This window comes from Pezoporus flaviventris, unplaced genomic scaffold (genome assembly GCF_033815535.1).
Source record: "Pezoporus flaviventris isolate CSIRO_AGI_PZ_B2104156 unplaced genomic scaffold, CSIRO_AGI_Pfla_v1 ptg000031l, whole genome shotgun sequence".
NCBI classification, from domain to species: domain Eukaryota; kingdom Metazoa; phylum Chordata; class Aves; order Psittaciformes; family Psittacidae; genus Pezoporus; species Pezoporus flaviventris.
Window position 1 is genome coordinate 69,310,800 of NW_026892579.1, and position 20,909 is coordinate 69,331,708.

The 20,909-nt window shown below is 46.1% G+C and overlaps 1 protein-coding gene across 5 annotated transcripts in view; it reads left to right on the forward strand.

Annotated features, from left to right (window-relative positions):
* Positions 1-20,909, forward strand: part of SLC24A3 (solute carrier family 24 member 3) — a 167,880-nt gene that overhangs the window by 142,085 nt on the left and 4,886 nt on the right. For all 5 annotated transcript variants that reach the window (XM_061461777.1, XM_061461778.1, XM_061461774.1 and 2 more), the window contains exons 11-15: positions 2,313-2,473; positions 2,960-3,236; positions 4,790-4,956; positions 6,906-7,020; positions 7,942-8,054. In XM_061461777.1, coding sequence (XP_061317761.1) covers positions 2,313-2,473; positions 2,960-3,236; positions 4,790-4,956; positions 6,906-7,020; positions 7,942-8,054 — 833 coding nt within the window. The remainder of the gene's footprint in view (positions 1-2,312; positions 2,474-2,959; positions 3,237-4,789; positions 4,957-6,905; positions 7,021-7,941; positions 8,055-20,909) is intronic.

A 20,909-nucleotide genomic window follows, 5' to 3' on the forward strand; every position in this document is an offset into this window, starting at 1 on the left:
GTCTTCTTGTGAGCACTGTTATTCTGCACTGAAGATGCCCATTTACCCCTAGTGCCTCAGTTAATTTAGCTCCATTTGAAAGCAACATAAACTGAGCAGGGAAAAACACCCTGCTTATACTGGTGTACACATTCCCCCCGGGCAAAGGCAGGGTGAAAACTGTGATGGTCAAGGTGGTGTGCTCTTACTGCACGTGCCGTTTTAAATGTTCACAGCTTTTCCATGATCTTTAATGTGGGTTTCACTTTGGCTGAAATTTGCTTCCATTTGCCTTCAGTCACAATTGTGTATGAAAATGATGTACAGATTATATTTCTTCAGCTTAAAGAAAACAGCATCCCCCACTCTGTACTCGGCAGCAGTAGCTCAGTGTGTGCGTTTGCAAGCATGTATAAACTGTGCTTACAGAGGATAATTATTTTATCTGTGCAACAGTCAACAAGCATGTAACTGCTTGGGATTTACATGTTCCTATGCTCGGGAATAACATCACCCCACCCAGACACTGGTTTACCCTGAGAAGGAGCTCTGGCTTGTCCAAAGCGGTCCTGGTCGCTGGCTGCAGATGGGCTGCCCTTTTTGTTTTGCTGGACTGAAAAAAAAACGAACCCTAAACAAACACAGGCCTCTCTTCCTGCGAAGAGTGAGTGAAAGACAGTTTGAACGCACTAAGCAACCAAACATGAAATGTAGAGAGGTTTATTTACTGATGTCAAACCCTTTGAGTCTACCAGAGGCCAGCTGTCGTGTTACTACCCTGTTGCCGAGGAAAGGCTTTGGTGAGTGCTGCGCGCTCTGATCTGGGGAAGCTGCTTTTATGCGAACTACAGCTCTCTGTAGCCTGGGGCTCTGAATAGCAAAACTGTGCTGACCAGATGACTTCACACTGTACCAGTAAAGCGAGGCTGGTAAAACTCCATAAGCATGAACTCAGGCCAGGTTTACCCACTGGCCTCTGGGTTATGCACAAACGAGGCGGCTCTGACTGGGGTTTGGTGTGAATCTCCCCAGGATCTCTCTGTGTGACGCTGCTCAGCTGCTGGTGACTTTCGGTTTTGGACATCTGCAGTTGCTCAAACTGGCTGAGGAAGGAAGATGAAGGAATTGCTTCATTTTCCTGCAGTTTGTTCCTGTATTTCCTTGGCAGTGGGCCACCGGAGGTCTGGCCAGGCACATGGCACCGCTGTGCTCACAGCTGGTATATGGGGTCACAGCAGCACCCATTGCAGCAGGTTGCTGAGGCTTTCATATGCTACCATTTTCCTGAGGCCTTTTCTGAAAAGAGGACCAAAAAGGATCAGCCGGTGGGATTTCTGTGTTTGGGGCAGGTCCTTCAGGGGCTGTGCAGAAAATTTCAGCGTGGAAAGGGTCACAAGAAAAAGCTGTCTGGCTGGTTTGATTTTTTTTTTTTTTTTTTTAATAGGAGTGACCGCACTTATCTATCTCAATCCATGAACCTTCTCTGTCAGGAAAAACAAGTGACACTAAGGCCTAGGAGATACTCTTCTGTAAGAGTAACAGTGATGGTAGTAAATAGTAATGCCATGAAACAGTTGCCAGTGTTCAGCACTGATTTTCATAAACCGAAGCAGAGATGAGTCAGGGAAGACCTCTGGTCTCCCTGCTGCCAAGTCACAGTCCTGGCCCAGAGTTCACAGTCAGAGGCAGCATCCATGCACAGACAGGATGCACACTGGCACTGTGCCCCAGTTGGAGCTCAGTCCAGGTAGTGTGCCCTGCCTCCTTGTGTCTTTGCTCCTGCACGATGGGTCACACTCCAGGGACTGCCACATGCACTTGCTGCCAGGTTTGATGGCACTTTCCAGCCACGAGCTGCAAGCCCAGGATGCAGGAACCTGCTTTTCATTTGCATTAGTACCTCCCAGGGACAATTTCCTCACCCCTGTGTACAGTTAATGGTGGGTGAGGCCAGTATCCTCACGGGAGTGCAGACTGTAACAGTGGAATTAATGCAGCTTTTCCTAGCACCATTTCTACCTTGGTGGAGTAGCTGCTTGGAAGTGGCAATCTGCCTAACACAGGCCTGTAATGAGCTGTGCAGAGCAGATTTAATTTTCTGTAATGGGCATGAGTGGAGACACCGTATCGGTGATTGGTCTAAGAACAGAAATGTAGACCACGTAAAGGCAGAAATTGAGGACAGGGGAGACATAATTTGAATGGTAGTAGCTAAAGGAATGGTTTTTACAAAGGACCTGTGGAACCCACAGGTTTATTCTTCTGAGAGCCATGTAGGGCAGAGGGAGACTGCTAGAAGACCACCTCAAGTTCTCTTTGTTCCTTGGCTGCAGGAAACTTCCACCGTAAAGCGTCAGTGATCATGGTGGATGAGCTGCTGTCTGCCTACCCACACCAGCTTTCCTTTTCTGAGGCTGGGCTCCGGATCATGATAACCAGCCACTTCCCTCCCAAAACACGTCTCTCCATGGCCAGCCGCATGTTGATCAATGAGGTATGTCTTTTATCTCCCCCCTTCTCCTTCTGAATTTGCTTTTTCCCGTAGCAGTGTTTAGGTCAAAATGGAACTCTGGTGTTTATTCTGGATCCCTGATAGCATTTTCCCAGTTTTTATCCTTCTGACACTGACTTTACTAGATCACCCCTTGCTTTCTGTCCACATGCAGATTGTAACAGAGACCCAGAGACCGTTGCAAGTTATTACACAGTTATGTTATCTGTGGCTGTTGCTCACAGGAGGTGCCCCCTTCGTTGATCTGGCATTAATACCGCTTGCACTTATTTAATAATATGGTACTCTACTGAGTCTGCACTTAGTCTGCCCCTGGTCTTAGAGTATTCCTGAAGTCAATTCTACAGCCACTGGCCCTTCTCCTATAAAAGTTGCAGATGTGAGATTTATCTGGTCATCTGCAAGCAACCTGTGCTTTAAATGTAAACAAATATGTTTTTCAGCAAGAATTTGTGCCTGTGTTTACAGAGACAAAGGCTGATCAACAGCAGGACATACACCAATGGCGAGTCAGAGGTAGCAATCAAAATACCAATCAAGCATGTGGTCGAGAATGGAACAGGTCCTAGCAACTCCGGCGAGCGGGGCGTGAATGGCACACGGCGGGATGAAGACATGGCTGAGGCTGGGAATGAGACCGAGAATGAGAATGAGGATAACGACAACAACGAAAACGATGAGGAAGAGGAAGAAGATGATGATGATGATGACCATGAAGGGCCATACACACCTTTTGACCTACCCAGTAAGAAGCTTCTGTGTTTGTGTTGTTCCAGAAAGCAAAACTTGATTTGGGTGTGCCAGAAAGCATCATGGATATGTGTTGAGGCAGAAGTCTCAGAGAGCTCCCATCAGCCTGCACCTCACAGTGTAGTTCCTGGTCACAGGTAAAAGATGAGAGGAACTGGGAAGCAGCAGGAACTTCTCAGGATGCAGACTGCTGGGCTTGGATACACCTTTGCTGCAGCTCATGCATTGCCCTGGCACTGCTGTTGCAGTCTGAGGGGAGAGGCAATTTCCATGGGTTGGTTCCTGCCCCAAAACCTGGGTCACCCTCTGGAGAGAACAGTCTTCTCTGCTGACTGCGGAGGAAGCTGAGGATGGTGGGGCCACCTGCAAGGTGCTTGAATGCAGGTCAGATGCATCTGCATTTGGGCCATCACTGGGAAATGAGGAGTGATCTTACCTCAGTGGTAAGGTACAGTGCTAATGGAGACAGGGCAGTGGTGGTGCTGGTGTGGAGCAGAGACAGAAGAAGGTACTGAGTGCCTCTGCTTCCTGCTGTTAACTAAGCATGGCCAATGTCTTCTCGCTCTTTCTGGAGAGCTTAGAAAGTCCAACCAGCTTCATGACTTGTGGCTAACCACATGTGCTTCAGGTTGCTGAGCACTGCGCCAGCAGGATGGACATCTCCTTTTGCCAAGTTCCTCTTATCCTATCAGGGCTCTAGTCCCAGGATGATTATAATGTATCCCTGTCCTACCTTGAACTCACAGTCGCCAGAGCTGGCAAGATCTGCCATGTTGCAGAATACTGTAGGGACTGGTCGTGCCCTTTACAGGTGAGATAGTTTTTGGGACCTCCAGATCTCCTCACTCAAACAGCATACCTGTAGTTTGAGTAAGGAAAAAAACTGCGACTTGAAGACAGTAATCGTGGAAATATGAGGAACCATGACACTGGATTCATAGTATGGGAAAGGTTGGCATGGGCCTCTGAAGATCTCTGTTTCAAACCCTTGCTCAGAGCAGGTTGCCAAAGGCTGTGTCCAGTTGAGTTTTGGTTATCTGTAAGGGTGTAGATCCCAGAGTCTTTTTGGGTACCTGTTCCAGTTTTTGACCACCCTCATGATAGGAAAAAAAAGAGAATGCGCAAGTTAAAGTAACATCTATTCTGAATTCCTCTTATTGCAGGCTGAGTCAATTGGCTCTTAAAATTTCCTTGTGCATTTCTGTGATGGGCCTGGCTCCATCTTAGGTGGTTGAAGATGGGTCAGTTCTCTTTCTAGAATCTATTTTTATGTGGTACCTGTAAGAGCTTGACCCAGGGAGGGTAGATGTGCCCTTGACCCATTGCTGTGAGGGAGGCACTTCACACTCCTTCCTTGTGCCCCTCTCTGTCCTCTCATCTCTGCCATCACACCGTGATTTTCCAAACAAGCAATGTCTTGTCTTGTCATTCGGATGGCAGTTCAGCTGAAGTGTCCCTGGCATCTTGCTTGCTAACGTTAACAACGTAATTACATTCTGGACTAAAACAGACTAGCATTGTGACTGTTTCCCTTTTTATGTTTTACAGCTGGCAAGATGGAAATCTTGAAGTGGCTTTTCACATGGCCATTGAGTTTTGTCCTGTACTTCACAGTGCCCAACTGCAACAAACCCCACTTGGAAAAATGGTTCATGGTTACCTTTGCTTCTTCTACACTCTGGATTGCAGCTTTCTCATACATGATGGTGTGGATGGTATGTACCAACTAAAGCAGAAACCACAGCCTGGAAAAGGCAACAGAAGGTGGTTTTGTCAGCTCTCGTGGTTTAATCCAGCCACTAACTCAGAACCAGGCAGCCACTTGCTCGCTCCCCCTGCTTCTTCCGCCCCTCGCTCCCTGAGGGATGGGGAGGAGAATCGAAAGAATGTAGCTCCCATGGGCTGAGATAAGAGCAGTCCAGTAACTAAGGTATAACACAAACCACTACTGCTACCACCAATAATGATAATGATAAGGGAAATAACAAGGGCAGAGAACCCACTGACCCGATACCCAGCCCGACCTGAGCAGCGATCTAGCCCTGCCGGGTAACTGCCCCCAGTTTATGTACTGGGCATGATGTGCTGTGGTATGGAATACCCCTTTATCTAGTTTGGGTCAGGTGTCCTGTCTCTGCTTCCTCCCGGCTTCCTCTCTTCCCTGGCAGAGCATGAGACTGAGAAAGTCCTTGGTCAGAGTAAACATTACTGAGCAGCAACTAAAAACATCAGTGTTACTAGCATTGTTCCCAGGCTGAAAGTCAAAAACACAGCACTGCACCAGCTACTATGAAGGAGCAAAATGACTGCTACTGCTGAACGAGGACATCAGCTTAGAGAAATGTGTAGAAAGTTCTACATAGCTGAATTTTTAGATGAGAAACCTTAAGTCTGCTTCAGTTTCTATTGGACCAGTCCACTCACAGAGAAGAAAATTAGAGGCCAGTAGCCATAACCCTTGAATTTTATTCAGGGCTGGAATTTCATGCAGATTCTTTAAGATGGGAAAATATTACACTTGCACCAGTTTAACACCTCCTTCTTGTACAGGGCAGTGTACAGGCCCTGATGCAACTAAACCTGGCCTCAATAACTCTTCATTTTCTTGGAGCAAGCAAGCTTGAAAGACAGAGTAGTAAATGATAACACTGAACTCAAACAAAACACAAGTTTTGAACAAAAGCATCACAATCAGCCAAATTCTTGCACAACTACTCTAGTCAACAGGAACTGAATTCTACCTCACTATCCTGAAGGTGGAAGGGGATAAATAAAAGTGAACACAAGGAAATCCAAACATATTTGGCCTCTTCACAGGGGAGTTCATGCACTGGCTGGATCACTGAGCCTTTTAGCTTGGCTCAGGCCTCCTTACATGATATATGTAGGTGAAAAGTGTAAGTTGTCCTCATTAGGATTACAGTAGTACTGCAGCATGGATTGTGTTTCTTTTAGAGCAGTCTCTTAAGCAGAATTGGACAACGATGGGGCATTGGCATCAGGAGAGAGTATAGCAAGGAAAGCCTGGTTTTGTGCTGCTGCACTTGTGATGGAGTGCACAATTCATGATCTGTCTCTGCATGGGATCCAAAAAGCATAGAGATACCTCACTAAAGCCCTGGCCACTGCTTTCCTGCTAGGAAGGCAAAGGCAGTGAAAAAATCTTCACTGCCTTCAAAGTTCATTCTTGTACTAAATGCACAAATAAATGCCAGGCTTTTCTCTGCAAACTAATCAAAGCAGTTACAGAAGAGGTGTTTCTGTTTTGTTTTCAATAATACTTGTTACCCTGAGCAGGAAATGGGAAGTTACTTCTGCTTTTCATCTGTGAGGATGAGGTATTTTTCAAGAAAAAAACTACCCCAGCTTTCCATAGCTGAAATACCAGAGCCCACAGGGTCACTGTGCTGCTTCTAACATATGGTTCACGTTTCTTGGAATGTGCTGCAGAGAGCTGAGAAAAGCAATTAAGTGTGGCTAATAGAAAATGGGCATCCAAATTTAAAAATATTAATCATTTTGAAGGGCGCCAATTCATCATAGACTGCATGGCAAAGGAAAGAGGAAATTAAATGTATGTCCTCTCTCCCACTAGGAATTGGGCCAAGCTGGTCTCTAACTTTAGTTCTTGTAAACAGCTTGACAGCGTATTTCCTCTCCTTAGGTGACAATCATTGGATACACACTGGGAATTCCAGATGTGATCATGGGTATCACTTTCTTGGCAGCTGGAACCAGTGTGCCAGACTGTATGGCAAGCCTTATCGTAGCAAGGCAAGGTAGGTTCATCACAGAGATGTCATACTGTTATGGAAGTGTTTCCTTGTGCCCTCTTCCTCTTTAAGTTGCACAGATATCTCCTGAACATGATAACATACAGAGCCCTTTTCTGACACAGAAATTTAAAACAAGAACAACAAAGGAAATGTTCAGCTGTTGAAAAGCAACTAACAGGTTCTTAATGATAGTTAACTATTAATGGTAGTATGTTGATACTTAATGATAGTGTGGAACAAGTTCTAGTACAATTGTCAACTTCAGGCCTTCCCCAGAAGTCACAATGTGTTTCTTCATTTAAATACAGTCCATACAGAATTGTTTAGAATATGGCATAAGGGTCATTCAGGTCACTTTCCAGCTTTTCTTCACGGTCATAAGGACTGGAAGATACTACTGGTTTTAAGGAAAGTTCCTCCAGTCCCAGTGACTCCAGCACCAGATGTTTTAACAGAAATAGAAAGTTGTCAGTTCTGCTTTGGGGAACAAAAACAATGGCTCTTCCTCGGAATAACCATCTACGTAATAGACTACCCGAAAACCTAATCTGATCAGTCCAATGTAGAAACTCGTGTGCCATGGTTACATCAAAGCATCAAGAGCCACACTGAGCATGGCACCAGAGTGTTGGCAGGTCACAACTGGCACAGCCAGTTGCCAGGGTCCCCACAGCAGCAGAGAATTAGCTGAAGGAAGTTCTCAGATGGTCTAGAAGGTGGATCCAGCCCCTTGAACCCCACTGGACTTGTATGATGGGGAGGGCAAAGGCGAAAGGGAGGAGGTGGGGTGAGGGTGATCTCCCTTGACTCTTCGCCTTAATCTGTGGAAATTGTCTCAATTAGCTCAGGTGAATGTATTTCTGTTTAAAAGCTGAAAGACTTTTCTGGGGCCTGTCTGACTGAGCGTGGTTTCCATTCCTGCAGGTATGGGGGATATGGCTGTGTCCAACTCCATCGGAAGCAATGTGTTTGATATTTTAATTGGCCTAGGTCTCCCGTGGGCTTTGCAGACCCTAGCAGTGAATTACGGATCATACGTAAGTCCTACATTTGTTCACATGATTTTTTTATTTCTTATTTATTTATTTATAAAACAGACCCGGGGGGGGAGGGGGGGGGTCAAAAATTCTGTGGACTGGATTTGAAGAAACAAATAGTTTGCTCTTTTATGATTTGACAAGCAATTGTCAGTGGACATTACCCATCCTTTGGAGGACAAAGTACTTCCATTTCTTCCTTAAATAAGCTAACTCACTAAAGTATACTGTGTTTTTATGCACTTGAATATATTCCAAATAAGAAGAATGATCATGTTTCTAATAAGCCAGAGAGGATAAACACAGAGGTGGAAACTAAAGGACAGAGCAGATCTGCAAGGCATTGGGTAAGAAAAATTCTAGCATTACTAAACTGGAAGGTGAAGGAAGCTGTTAAATAGCTGGAAATTTCAGAGCATAACCAACATCAGGAAACAGTGCAGAGCTTTCCTGTTTGAGAAAAAACACCCAACACCACTGAAACTATCTTTTACTTCTCAGATGATAAGAGCCCCACCCCAAAAGCTACAAGCTCCCTTCAGAGGAGGAAGAGCAGGAGATGCCATGAAGTCCTATAGGGAAGTCACTGTTGCTGTTGCTGTTAGCTGGACACCACTCAGACAGCCCTGTAGACAGAGGAAAAATCTTGACTGCTATCACTGAGTCAGTGTAAAGTTAAAAGACTGGAGAATGACAGAATTGGTGAGGTTGGCAAGTACCTCCAGAGATCGTGTAGTTCCCAAACCTGCTCAAAGCAGGGTAAGCTAGAGCAGGATGCTTAGGACCACGTTCAGTTGGGTATTGAATACCTCCAAGGATGGAGGCTACATAACTGATAAGATCCCCCTGAATCTTCTGTGGGCTGAGTAGTCCCAGTTCGTGCAGCCTCCCTTTGTATGTCAGATGCTGCAGTCACTTCAATCATCCTTGTGGGCCTTCACTGGACTCGCTCTAGGAAGTCTGTGTCTTCCTTCTATTGAAGATCCCAGAACTGGAACAAGCACTCAAGATGAGTCTCACCAGAGAAAAATCACCTCTCTACCTGCTGGAAACGCTTCTCCTAATGTAGCCCAGGATGCTGTTGGTGCTCCATGCCACAAGGGTGCATTGCGGACTTCAGCTTGGTGTCTCACCAGGATCAGCAGGTCTGTTCTCTGCCAAACTGCTTTTCAGCTGGTCAGCCCCAGTATTTCCTGGCTGTGCATTTTTCCAGCAAGTCCAAGTCCCTCCGAACGTCAGCACAACCCTCTGATACAACCAGACTCTTATTTTGTGATGTGCATTCTCCAAAACCCCAGAACACCTAAGAAAGCTTGTGTTTCTTTCTTACTAGTTGATGGAGGCATTGCTGTTATCTCATTGATCACCTCTGTGGGGATCTGATGATGCCCGTCTTCGTATTTTATTCCCCAAAACTGGATCTCCTGTGCAGGCCCTTTAACCTTTCTTTGTTTTATGGCAAAACCAGCCTTTGTAAGGATTTGGATTGTTTTCTTCCCTTTCTCAAAAACTTCTTTGCCCCACACAATAATGCCATCAATGTATTGCAGGTGTTCTGGAGCTTGCCCCTGTTCCAGTGCAGTCTGGATCAGTCCGTGACAGATGGTAGGGCTGCGTTTCCACCCTGGGACAGTCGATTCCAAGTGTACTGGATGCCCCTCCAAGTAAAAGCGAACTGTAGCCTGCACTCTGCTGCTAGAGAGATTGAGCAAAATGCGCTGGCAGTATCAGTTGTGGCATACCACTTGGCTGCTTTTGACTCCAGTTTGTAATGAAGCTGTAGCATGTCCGGTACAGCAGCACTCAGTGGTGGTGTGACTTCATTCAGGCCAAGACAGATAGTCTGTTTCACACAGGCCATATGGGTGAGCAGGTCCTGCTGATCACTTCTTGGCTCTCCAATCTACGGATCAGCTCATGGATGGGAATCAGGGAGTCTTGGTTGGTGCGATGTTGCCGCCGGCGCACTGTTGTGATCATGATTGGCACTTGCTGTTCTTCGACCTTCAGCAACCCCATAACAGAAGGATCCTCTGAGAGACCAGGCAAGGCAGACAGCTGCTTAACTTCCTCCGTCTCCAAGGAAGTTCTGCCAAAAGCCCATTAGTAGCCTTTGGGTCTTTGAAGTACCCTCTCCTGAGATACTCTGTGCAAAGGATGCATGGAGCCCCTAGGCCAGTCACAATGGGGAGCTTCTCCCAGTCCTTCCCAGTCCGGCTGATTTCAGCCTCCAGTGCAGGCAGATGTTGGGATCCCCCTATCACTCCAGAAATAGAAATGGGTTCTCCCCTTTGATGACATCAGGGTACACTGTGCACCAGTATCTAATAGAGCCTTCTACTCCTATGGGACTGATGTACCAGCCCATCTGATCCACACAGTCAGGTGAACTGGTTATTCCTCTCCATCGCCTGGCTGGAGGCAGGGCCCCTCTAATAGTGATCATAATATTCTTCATTTACTTCTTGTACAAAGGGATTAGAATTGCTTTTCATAGGAGTCAGAGTAAAATTGGTTCTTTCGCTCCATCTGGGAAACTGCCCACCAGAGGCTGGAGCAGCAACGTGCCAGAAATGGAGAAGAGGATCTGCTCCCTTTCCCCTTGTTGGCCCTGGGCTGTGGTGTACACGTGCGTGGGGCAGTGTGGTGTGCTGTGATTGTGCCCATTCTGAACTTTCTCAGGCACATGCGGTAAAGTGGCTTCACACATTAACCAGCCAAGCAGCTGCTCCCAACCAGAAGATTTATGGGGTTTCATTCTGAATGTGAAAAGCAGTCTCACTGCTAATGGTGCTTTCAGCTGCTATAGCACTCTTTGTAGGAGGAGCTTCTGTTTGAGCCTTCCTTAAACTCCCTGTAGGCAGAGCCCATTTTACAGATGGTGTGTTTTCATTTGAACTAAGCAGAGACACAGCCTGCAAGCTTGTGGCTGGTTGCAAGACATCAATGTATTGAAAGTGAGGTCCCCGTTAGCGCGTAGTTCTCTCATATGTGCGGCAGCAACCACAGGAAGCCCCATGCAGAATCAGGACATCTTGTTTAAACAAGTTTAGTCTGTGAGGTCGTGCCTGAGGGGGAAAAATACAGCTTGTGATCTAGTAGATAAGACAGGAAAAGAGCAAGAGAGGACTTGTCAAGGAGAAACTAATGGAGTTGCTAAAGGTCACACAATAGGTAAGTGGCAGAACTGGAAATAACCTATGAATCTTGAGACACGTCCTGGTGCTGCGTTCCTAATCATAATCATTTTGATTAAGTGCCTCTCCCACTTCAGACTGCCCCTTTCCCAGGCCCATTGTTGATGGATGTTTCAGCTTTAGTTTACTGCAAGAAAGTAAGGGAAAGCCATCTTTTGCTTCTCAGGCTTCACCTTGGTAGCATCTGTCACCTGTTTTCAAGAAGGAAGTTCCCCTTCTTCTGTTTTCCTACTCTAAATGAAACATTTTCCTGCAGATGCAGGTATCCTGCAAGTGGAGGCTGCAGGGCAGTCACAGTCCCAGCCTGAAAATGATGTGATGCAGGAAGCTGGCACGCCAGGCAGTTCTTTGCAAAAATCCCTGTATGGGGTTTCCAGTTCTGGTTTCCTTCACCCTGCCTCCCTGTGTTATCTGTTACCATAAGCCAGTGTCTCAGTGTGATCATCAGTGGGCAATACTGGATTTTTATTCTCTTCCATCCAGTGCTGACTGTCAGTCCAAACCAAGACAGAGAATGAACCATCTGATGTTTCTCCAGGAAAATGTTAGTGTTGGTGCAAGGAAGAAAAGATCCTCCTCTGCCCTCAGCCTTTGACTTCAACTCAGTTCAGTCCCATAGTTCTTGGTTTGGGCCAGGCCACTGACACTTTTCCCATTGAAAGGCAGATCCAGTCACTATCAAGCAGCTTTCAGATCAGATCCCTCCTTTTTCTACAATGTCTAGCCTCTAACCCAACTATATGTTTGTTATTTTAATAGTCAGTGTTGTTTCTGGACACCCAGTGTCAAGGCACTAACTCTGCCTTCCTCTGTGTTTCCTCCTGGAGCTTCCGTTACCACTACTCAGAGGTCACTTGGACATCCTCCTGCTGCAGCTCTGACCTTCTGTTATCAGCCACAGCTAATGTAGCATGCCAGCAGGACTTTCGGAGAAAAAGCAGCATCCCTCTGGACCTTTGAAAGAGTCTGCTTTCTCATCTCTTCCAGCTCTGAGTCCTGGACATGTTGCTGACTGTCTAATCCTGCAAGCATCCTTCCCCAGTGGCTCTGGCAAATCCAGAGTGGAAGGACATTTGCTCTGTGGCTTCCATCCAATTGCTTCCCTCTGGAATAATTTATTTTATTTTATTTTTGGATGACAAGCTGTAAACCAGTCATCAGCCAGGAGTGGTTTAGAGAAGAGGAATTTATAGCCTAAGGATAAAGTTCATTTGTTCACATCAGCATTTGGGAATATAGTCATATGTTTATCCATCACTCCTCTGCCTGGTAACTTCAGCCAGTTGCAGCAAAATTTAGAATCATAGAATCATAAAGTCATAGAATAGTTAGAGTTGGAAAGAACTTTCATATCATCCAGTTCCAACCTTCCTGGACACCTCACACTAAACCATGTCACCCAAGGCTCTGTCCAACCTGGCCTTGAGCACCACCAGGGATGGAGCATTCACAGCTTCCTTGGGCAACCCATTCCAGTGCCTCGCTACCCTTACTGTAAAGAACTGCTGCCTTATATCTAACTTGAACTTCCCCTGTTTCAGTTTGAATCCATCACCTCTTGTCCTGTCACTACAGTCCCTAATGTAGAGTCCCTCTGCAGCATCCTTGTAGCCCCCTTCAGATACTGGAAGGCTCCTCTGAGGTCTCCACGCAGCCTTCTCTTCTCCAGGCTGAACAGCCCCAACTTTCTCAGCCTGTCTTCATACGGGAGGTGCTCCAGCAGTAAGGTAGAAGTCTTAGAGATATTGCATTCCTTTCACACAAACCAGCAGCTGGAAGGAGGAGTAACCCCCAGTGTGAGTCTTGTTAGACATCAGAGAATCCAGAGGGAAGCAGACACTTCAGAAACAGATACTGAGACAGCAAGCATCGCTGCTTTGCTGATCCCTCACCAGTTTGCTATTCACTGTTTTAATTCCAAGGCAGTATGATGAATCTCATGACATTAGAACAAAGCATGCCTTCATGTCCTCACAGCCAACATCTGTGTGTGTATTCCCTGCCTATTCTGTACCTCAAATCCTCTGAGGGAGGAGGGAGGTTAGGTTCAATGGATCTGCCACTCATAGGGGCAAACATTAAGGCTGAGGATAGCAGCAGGGTGCTGACTGAGTGTCTGCAGGGGTCTCTGCTTCTCACAGCATTACTCTTCACTTTTGTAGATGTTATTCCTCCTCTTGCTCTGGGGAGCCACTCTTTTCTGGCTGTCACATTAACATCTGCAACCTGATGTGCTGGTATCACTGCAGCAGCAGTATGCAGCTTGTCAGCTGTTAATGGATTCATTTATTGGCTGATCCCCAAAAACTATGGATGGGCATAGTAGCAGGTGCATGCTGAAGCTAGGAACTAGTCCCTCCAACTTCCCGGAGTAGTTTGCATGTATTGAGTGCATTCGCTCCCTGGTTTCATGGTGCGGATACTGGGATGATTATACTGTAGTAGATAGAGGAGAAGTGTCTACAGCAAAAGTGCTTGGTGCCTTGCTAACAATGCAGGAGTACTCTCCAACCATAACCCTTGCATTTATTGCTTAACACTTTGAGTGTCCATGTGCAACACTCCATGTTGCATGTTCCAGGGCATGTACCCTCTGCAACATGACTTGTGTGATACAGAGCAAAAAAGAATGTTTTCTTAGGAGTCTCAAAAAGGTCCAAGAAGAAAACATGCAGGAATGCAGCCCATACGTGATGCTCCAGGTGTTGAGACAGCTGTCTTGTGCAAGACCTGGGGAATGCAGGATTTACACTGAATTTCCATTCCAAGGTAGGGACACTGCAGGAAAAAGATCCCCGGACAGAGGACTTGCAGCATGTTCAGCCAAGGGACTGGAAAAATAACAGTCTTTTTGATATTCCTGAATGAAGTAATTTCACTTATTTTTGGAAGGCAGACTCAGGGACTGTGAGAATGAAGACCGTAGGCCCACTGTAGGAGAGGATTTGATTCAAGACCATCTTAAGAACCTGAATGTACATAAGTCCATGGGACCTGATGAAATCCATCTGTGGGTCCTGAAGGAGCTGGCGAATGAAGTTGCTAAGCCACTGTCCATCATATTTGAGAAATCATGGCAGTCAGGTGAAGTTCCCAACAACTGGAAAAAGGGAAATATAACCCCCATTTTCAAGAAGGGGAAAATGGATGACCAGGGAATTACAGAGCAGTCAGTCTCACCTCTGTGCCTGGCAAAATCTTGGAGCAGATTCTCCTGGCAGGCATGCTAAGGCACATGAAAATCAACAAGGTGCTTGGTGACAGCCAGCATGGCTTCACTAAGGGGAAATCCTGTCTGACCAATTTGGTGGCCTTCTATGATGGGGCTACAGAACTGATGGACAGGGGTAGAACAGTTGATGTCATCTACCTGGACTTGTGCAAAGCGTTCGACACTGTCCCACACAACATCCTTGTCTCTACATTGGAGAGACATCAATTTGATGGATGGACCACTCGGTGGATAAAGAACTGGCTGGATGGCCGCACGCAAAGTGTTGTTGTCAATGGCTCAATGTCCGGCTGGAGACCAGTAACGAGTGGTGTCCCTCAGGGATCGGTGTTGGGACCGGTCTTGTTCAACATCTTTGTCACTGACATGGACAGTGGGATTGAGTGCGCCCTCAGCAAGTGTGCCCATGACACCGAGCTGTGTGGTTCGGTTGATACCCTGGAGGGAAGGAATGCCATCCAGAGGGACCTCGACACGCTTGTGAGGTGGGCTGATGCCAACCTCATGGAGTTTAACCATGCCAAGTGCAAGGTCCTACACCTGGGGGGGAGCAATCCCAGGCACAGCTACAGGTTGGGCAGAAAAGAGATTCAGAGCAGCCCTGCAGAGAAGGACTTGGGGGTGTTGGTTGATGAGAAAATGAACATGAGCCGGCTTCAGTGTGCGCTCACAGCCCAGAAAGCAACCGTATCCTGGGCTGCATCCAAAGCAGCGTGACCAGCAGGGCGAAGGAGGTGATCCTGCTCCTCTACTCTGCTCTTGTGAGACCTCACCTGGAGCATTGTGTGCAGTTCTGGTGTCCTCAACATAAAAAGGACATGGAACTGTTGAAACAAGTCCAGAGGAAGCCACAAGGATGATCAGGGGCTGGAGCACCTCCTTATGGAGACAGGCTGAGGAAGTTGGGGCTGTTCAGCCTGGAGAAGAGAAGCTGTGTGGAGACCTCAGAGCAGCTTCCCGTATCTGAAGGGGGGCTATAGTGATGCTGGGGAGGGACTCTTCATTAGGGACTATAGTGACAGGACAAGGGGTAATGGGATAAAACTTAAACAGGGGAAGTTTAGATTGGATGTAAGGAGGAAATTCTTTCCTGTGAGGGTGCTGAGGCACTGGAATGGGTTGCCCAGGGAGGTTGTGAATGCTCCATCCCTGGCAGTGTTCAAGACCAGGTTGGACAGAGCCTTGGATGGCATGGTTAAGTGTGAGGTGTCCCTGCCCATGGCAGGGGGGTTGGAACTTGATGATCTTAAGGTCCATTCCAACCCTGACTATTCTGTGATTCTATAATTCTATATTTAGACCCTGGAGCAAAACCAGTTTGGGTTCTGGCAATAGCTCCTTATTTTCCCTTCAGCAACTGCTAGAAAAGAGCTAATAAATGGAATCACTTTTATTTAGTTTCCATTGGTTTTCCTCTGCTCTTCAGCTTCGGCCTCAGTCTTGTATTGCCTAAAGGAGCTGCATAGGAGTAGCTGGAGCTGGTGGCAGCTTTGCATTTGCTGCACAAGAAGCAGGGAGTTGCCTCAATTCAAATTAAGACAGAGCAGGCTTTGAACTTCCAAACCTTTCATGTGTGACTCGTCAAAACACAGTGTTCTGGCTTGTTTCAGCCACTAGATACAAGCCAAACCTCAAAGGGGAGTTTGGGAATGTTGATTTTTCCTCCTTGCAGTATGAGGGAATGCTTCGTCTGCAGACGGTTTTCTCCTGGGAAAGAATCATTTCCTATTCTTAAGCAAACAGAGAATGAGTTTTTCCTTCTGTCAGTAAGGAGATTCCTGATAAGGCCCTTTTTCTGCTCTTTGCTAAAAACTGAAATTATCTCCTCCCTTACTAGTAGCTTTGAATGTTTTGCCATCTCTTTTTCCCTGGGCTTGCACATTGTCACATACCCTGAGGAAGCCTATTGCCCCTTGCAGGAGATGCCAGTTGACTGATGCAGTAGTCAAATGTAGAAACAGAAAGGATCCTTCAGGTTAGTCCAAGAAACATTTACAGGAGGAGGTATCTGGGCAACACGCTTAAACAGGAATTGTATCTACAATGAGGGAGATTTCTTACTGCTATAAGCCAGCTTGCTCCAGGGCTGTCTTAAATAGCCTGGAGAACCTGGGTATGGTGCCTGAACGTATGCCATTCTCCAGATGTGTAAAAGTCGAGTGGGCTCAGACTCACTGCATGTGCCAGAAAAGCAGTGCATGAGACACAGCTGGACTGGCTGCGCACACCATCCAGAGCAGTTCCGTGCATAAGCAGCAAGCCAAGTTAAGTGGACTATTTATGTGCACATAGAGTAAGTCCACAGCATGTCCACTGCATCTGGAATTACACCCCACACCCATCCATGGAATCTATCTCCCAGCTGTTCCAGAGCAAATCTGATCTGGGGACAGGCTTACATGAATGCTGGTTCTGTTGGTTTTCATTTGCTTCTCGCTGGTTTATAGCCCTTCTCACCTGTGGTTTTGGTCCTCTTCTGTACCTCTTCTGCCTGCTGCATGGCACAGCAGGGTGCTGCCATGCGTGCCTCACCTCCTGAGCCACACTGGAAACGTCTGGAATTCTGCTCAGCTTTTATAGTGCTTTGAACTCACCAAGGTTTTTTAGCCAAGGAGTTGCACTTTTTCTTCCAGAAAGTCCAGCTGTGATACATATCCAGCTCAGCCAAATGAGCTTCCTGACAGAGTGCATTCCACAAGTAACATTTGCTCACCCTTTGCTATGTACATGGTGAGGTTTTAAGCCTGCTGCCCTGTGGCAGAGTGAGGTATTAGGCAATGACCCTAATAAATGTCCCAGTTGTTTGCAGAGCAGAAAGCACTGGGAACTGACAACTGCATTAGAAAACATCTTCCCCCACCCTGGAAATCCTGTCTTTCGATGGGAATAGTCAAGTTTCATAAAAGAAAGTTCTTGTTATTTTGGTTCATTACTAGTTAATTGCTTTACTCAACAGTGGGGGCTAGGCTAGATCCCTAGGCAGGCACAGTGCAAGTTAAGCCTGAGTTGAGAACTGTTAACCTGGGGTGAAACTCCAGTGTTTTAATGCAATACTACTGCAAAGGCAAATCAGTGCTCAGGCTGCTGAAAGTGGCGTTGCCACATTTTCTTTGCCCATGTGGGATTGGTGTTATAAATAATTAGTGTACGCTTTCTAGTTTTGAGTAATCCTCAATAGCAACTTTTGTTCCCCTGAATGACCTCCAAAGAGGAACCTTGCAGATAGTCCAAAGCAGGCAGCCCCAAACATCTCTCTTTGGAAGCACTGTCCTCAGCAAATTTGACACAGAGGCCTTTGGAATAGTCTTCATTCGAAATGCCAGTTTTATGGAGGCTAAGGGTGTAACTGAGAAGCAGCGTCTGCATTTTAGATTGAATTCAGACGTTTTCCATGCTAAAATAATTCCAGCTGCTTCATTTGCTTCTTTTTCCTGTAGATTCCTTTCCGATTGATGTATTTTATGCTGACAGTTTTTACAGATGCTGGCACTGGTCAAACAGAATTTCTGACCAAAATCCAGACAGGAATTTTTGTAAACTAGCGTCTGCCTTTCCTGCCAGCTGCTGCTCATACGGGGTAGCAGAGAAGGTGCCTTTCAATTTGTATTTTAGTCACACAGAGTTAGGTTGGGAGCTTTGTTTGCATTTTAGAATAACTAAAATGGAAATCTAGCTTCATACTAGGCCATGTTGCCCAGGGCTCTGTCCAAACTGGCCTTGAACACTGCCAGGGATGGGGCATTCTTTGGACAACTTGTGCCAGTGCCTCAGCACCCTCACAGTAAAGATCTTTTTCCTTACATCTGACCTGAATTTCCCCTGCTTTATCTTATCCTGGCTTCTTAGTGTAACAGGAAATGCACTGTGGGGTATCAAAGAAAAAGGTTTCCTGGGTCAGAACCTGAGTTGTCTGTCATCCCAAGAGCAGCTCTTATTTCAGCAAAACTTTGAGGTTTGCTCAGGACTGATAACAGAAGCTACAGTGGCCTTAGAGGCATCTTCTGCAAAACCACATTCCCTCCTGTCCACAGCTTCCAACCTGCAGTTTACGTTGACGGTGGGATCATTACATTTTTCACCTTCACATGCAGACAGCCCCAGAATTGGCCTTCAAACTCTGAAGCAGTCCAAATCCTCCTTTTTTTTTTTTTTTTTTTTTACAATCTGGTGAGAATATTGTACTTTACATGTAATGGCCATCAGTCCTGCTCTACCTACCTACACTTACAGCTTACAGTTACTGTCTTAAAGAAATCCTGTAATACCTTTAAGAATGAATGATCATTATGGCTGGAGCCTTTTTTATGATGGCAAAAATTAGTAAAGAAGGAAAATCAGCAAATCTCAGGGGGCAACATATTGGTGGGAGGATTGTGAGTACAGATGCTATAACAGTTCTAGGGTGTAGTAGCTGTGCAAGACCTCTTCATGTTTGCTCCAGTTTATTGGAAGTACAGGAATACATTGACATGCTGAATCTTGAGCATGTACAGCAGAGAAGAGAAATCCTTCCAGGATTGTCTTTTTGCAGCGTGCTTGACCTTGTCCCCAACATGAATTTGCATGGAGGATCCTGGGTGTATGGAGTTCATTGCACGCTCAGGTTTGCAAAATGTCAAAACCAATAACCCTTTCCTTGACTGTGGAAGTCAGACTCTCCCCGCAGTTGGTCTTGGGGAGTGAAGCTACATCATTACTCTGGACTTGGGATCATTTGGGTGAGATGTTTTCCCTGACTCTGTGATACAAGTGCCTCAGCACTCTTGCAGTCGTGTAGTGCTTGTCACCGAATGAGCAATAATCACTTCTTGTGCAAATGGGCTTCTTTATAGTCTAAACAGAAGGATGCAGCACTGAAAAGTGGCCAGTGATACACATTCTCTGTTGATGGTTGATGTCCTGGGTTCAGCAGTAGCAGTCATTTTGTCACCTTCTTAGTAGCTGGTGCAGTGCTGTGGTTTTGAATTTGGGCCTGGAAACAGTGCTGATAACACCGGTGTTTTCAGTTACTGCTCAAATGTTTACCCTGACCAAGGACTTTGTGAGCCTCATGCTCTGCCAGGGAGGAGGGGAAGCTGGCAGGAAGCAGAGACAGGACACCTGACCCAAACTGACCAAAGAGGTATTCCATACCACAGCACGTCATGCCCAGGGTGTAACTGGGAGTTACCTGGAAGGGCACTCGCTGCTCGGTCGGGCTTGGTCAGCGGGTGGTATTGTGTTCTCTTCCCTTGTTATTTCCCTTATCATTATTGTTATTGGTGGTAGCAGCAGTGGTTTGTGTTATACCTTAGTTACTGGACTGCTCTTATCTCAGCCCGTGGGAGTTACATTCCTTCCATTCTCTTCCCCGTCCCTCCGGGAGCGGGGCGGGGGGTGGGGGGGGAGTGGACTGCGTGGTTAACTTGACGACAGGGTTTAAACCACAACAGTTGAGAAAATAATATGGTAGCACAGAGGTTTAGTTTTGAATTGTTTATTTGACTAAAACAGTTCAAAACCCAAGAGATAAATCCAGCTATTAAAAAAAAAATGTTATTTGGGGTGGACGAGCTTTTATTATGGGAACCATTTTCTTGTCTGCAGATCATTTGCAGGAATGGACTGATGCTTTTGCTTTTCCTAGTAGACAAACGTAGACCAAGCTGAGCAATTAAGAACTGGATACCAGCCCATCTAAGGAAGTTCACTGTACTTAGTTTTGCTGTTTGACCTCAGCAGCAGAGTAGTGTGACTGAAAATATACCTGCACTACAGGGAATCAAAGTCTACTGGACAAACAATAGCAATGTCCTTTTCTAAAGCATCCTTGAAAAATACTTGTACATAATTTCTTGCTAAGATTGATCTCTGCCAGAAAAGTTGAGTAGTCATTTTACTTTAAATAGCAATTGATTTTACTGACTGTTAGTTGAAACTCAACTTTACGTAGGGTTTCATTGTACAGAAGGTATAGGGAAGAATACAGTAAGCGGTGTTACCTTATGGTAGCCTTAAGATAATAATTGATATTAAGTGGTCTAAATATTTACAGTTCAGTCACTCATGGCACCCACCCTGCAGCTTCCAGCTGCCCTCATGTTTTCCTGGAGAAGATGACCTTCACTAGGAGGAAGTATCCCTCACACAGTAGCCCCTGCATAAATGCCTTGAGAGATTCCATCTGAGTGCTCTCTCTACGATACCAGAGGTGATACTGCCTGAGAAGATAGTACAAAAATACCCAAAGGGGCAGTGATTGAGCTCCTCAAGAGAAGAACGGAAAACTGGAGAAAAGCACAATCCTAGCTGAGGAACAGGATTGGAGAGGTGCTTTACTCACTGTAGTCTTCCTATGTGGCTCTAGGTTTATATTGCATAAAATAATGCTTTGAAATATATTTAGGATGCAGGTGAGTGCCTTTGGTTAGACTGTAAAGCCTCTAA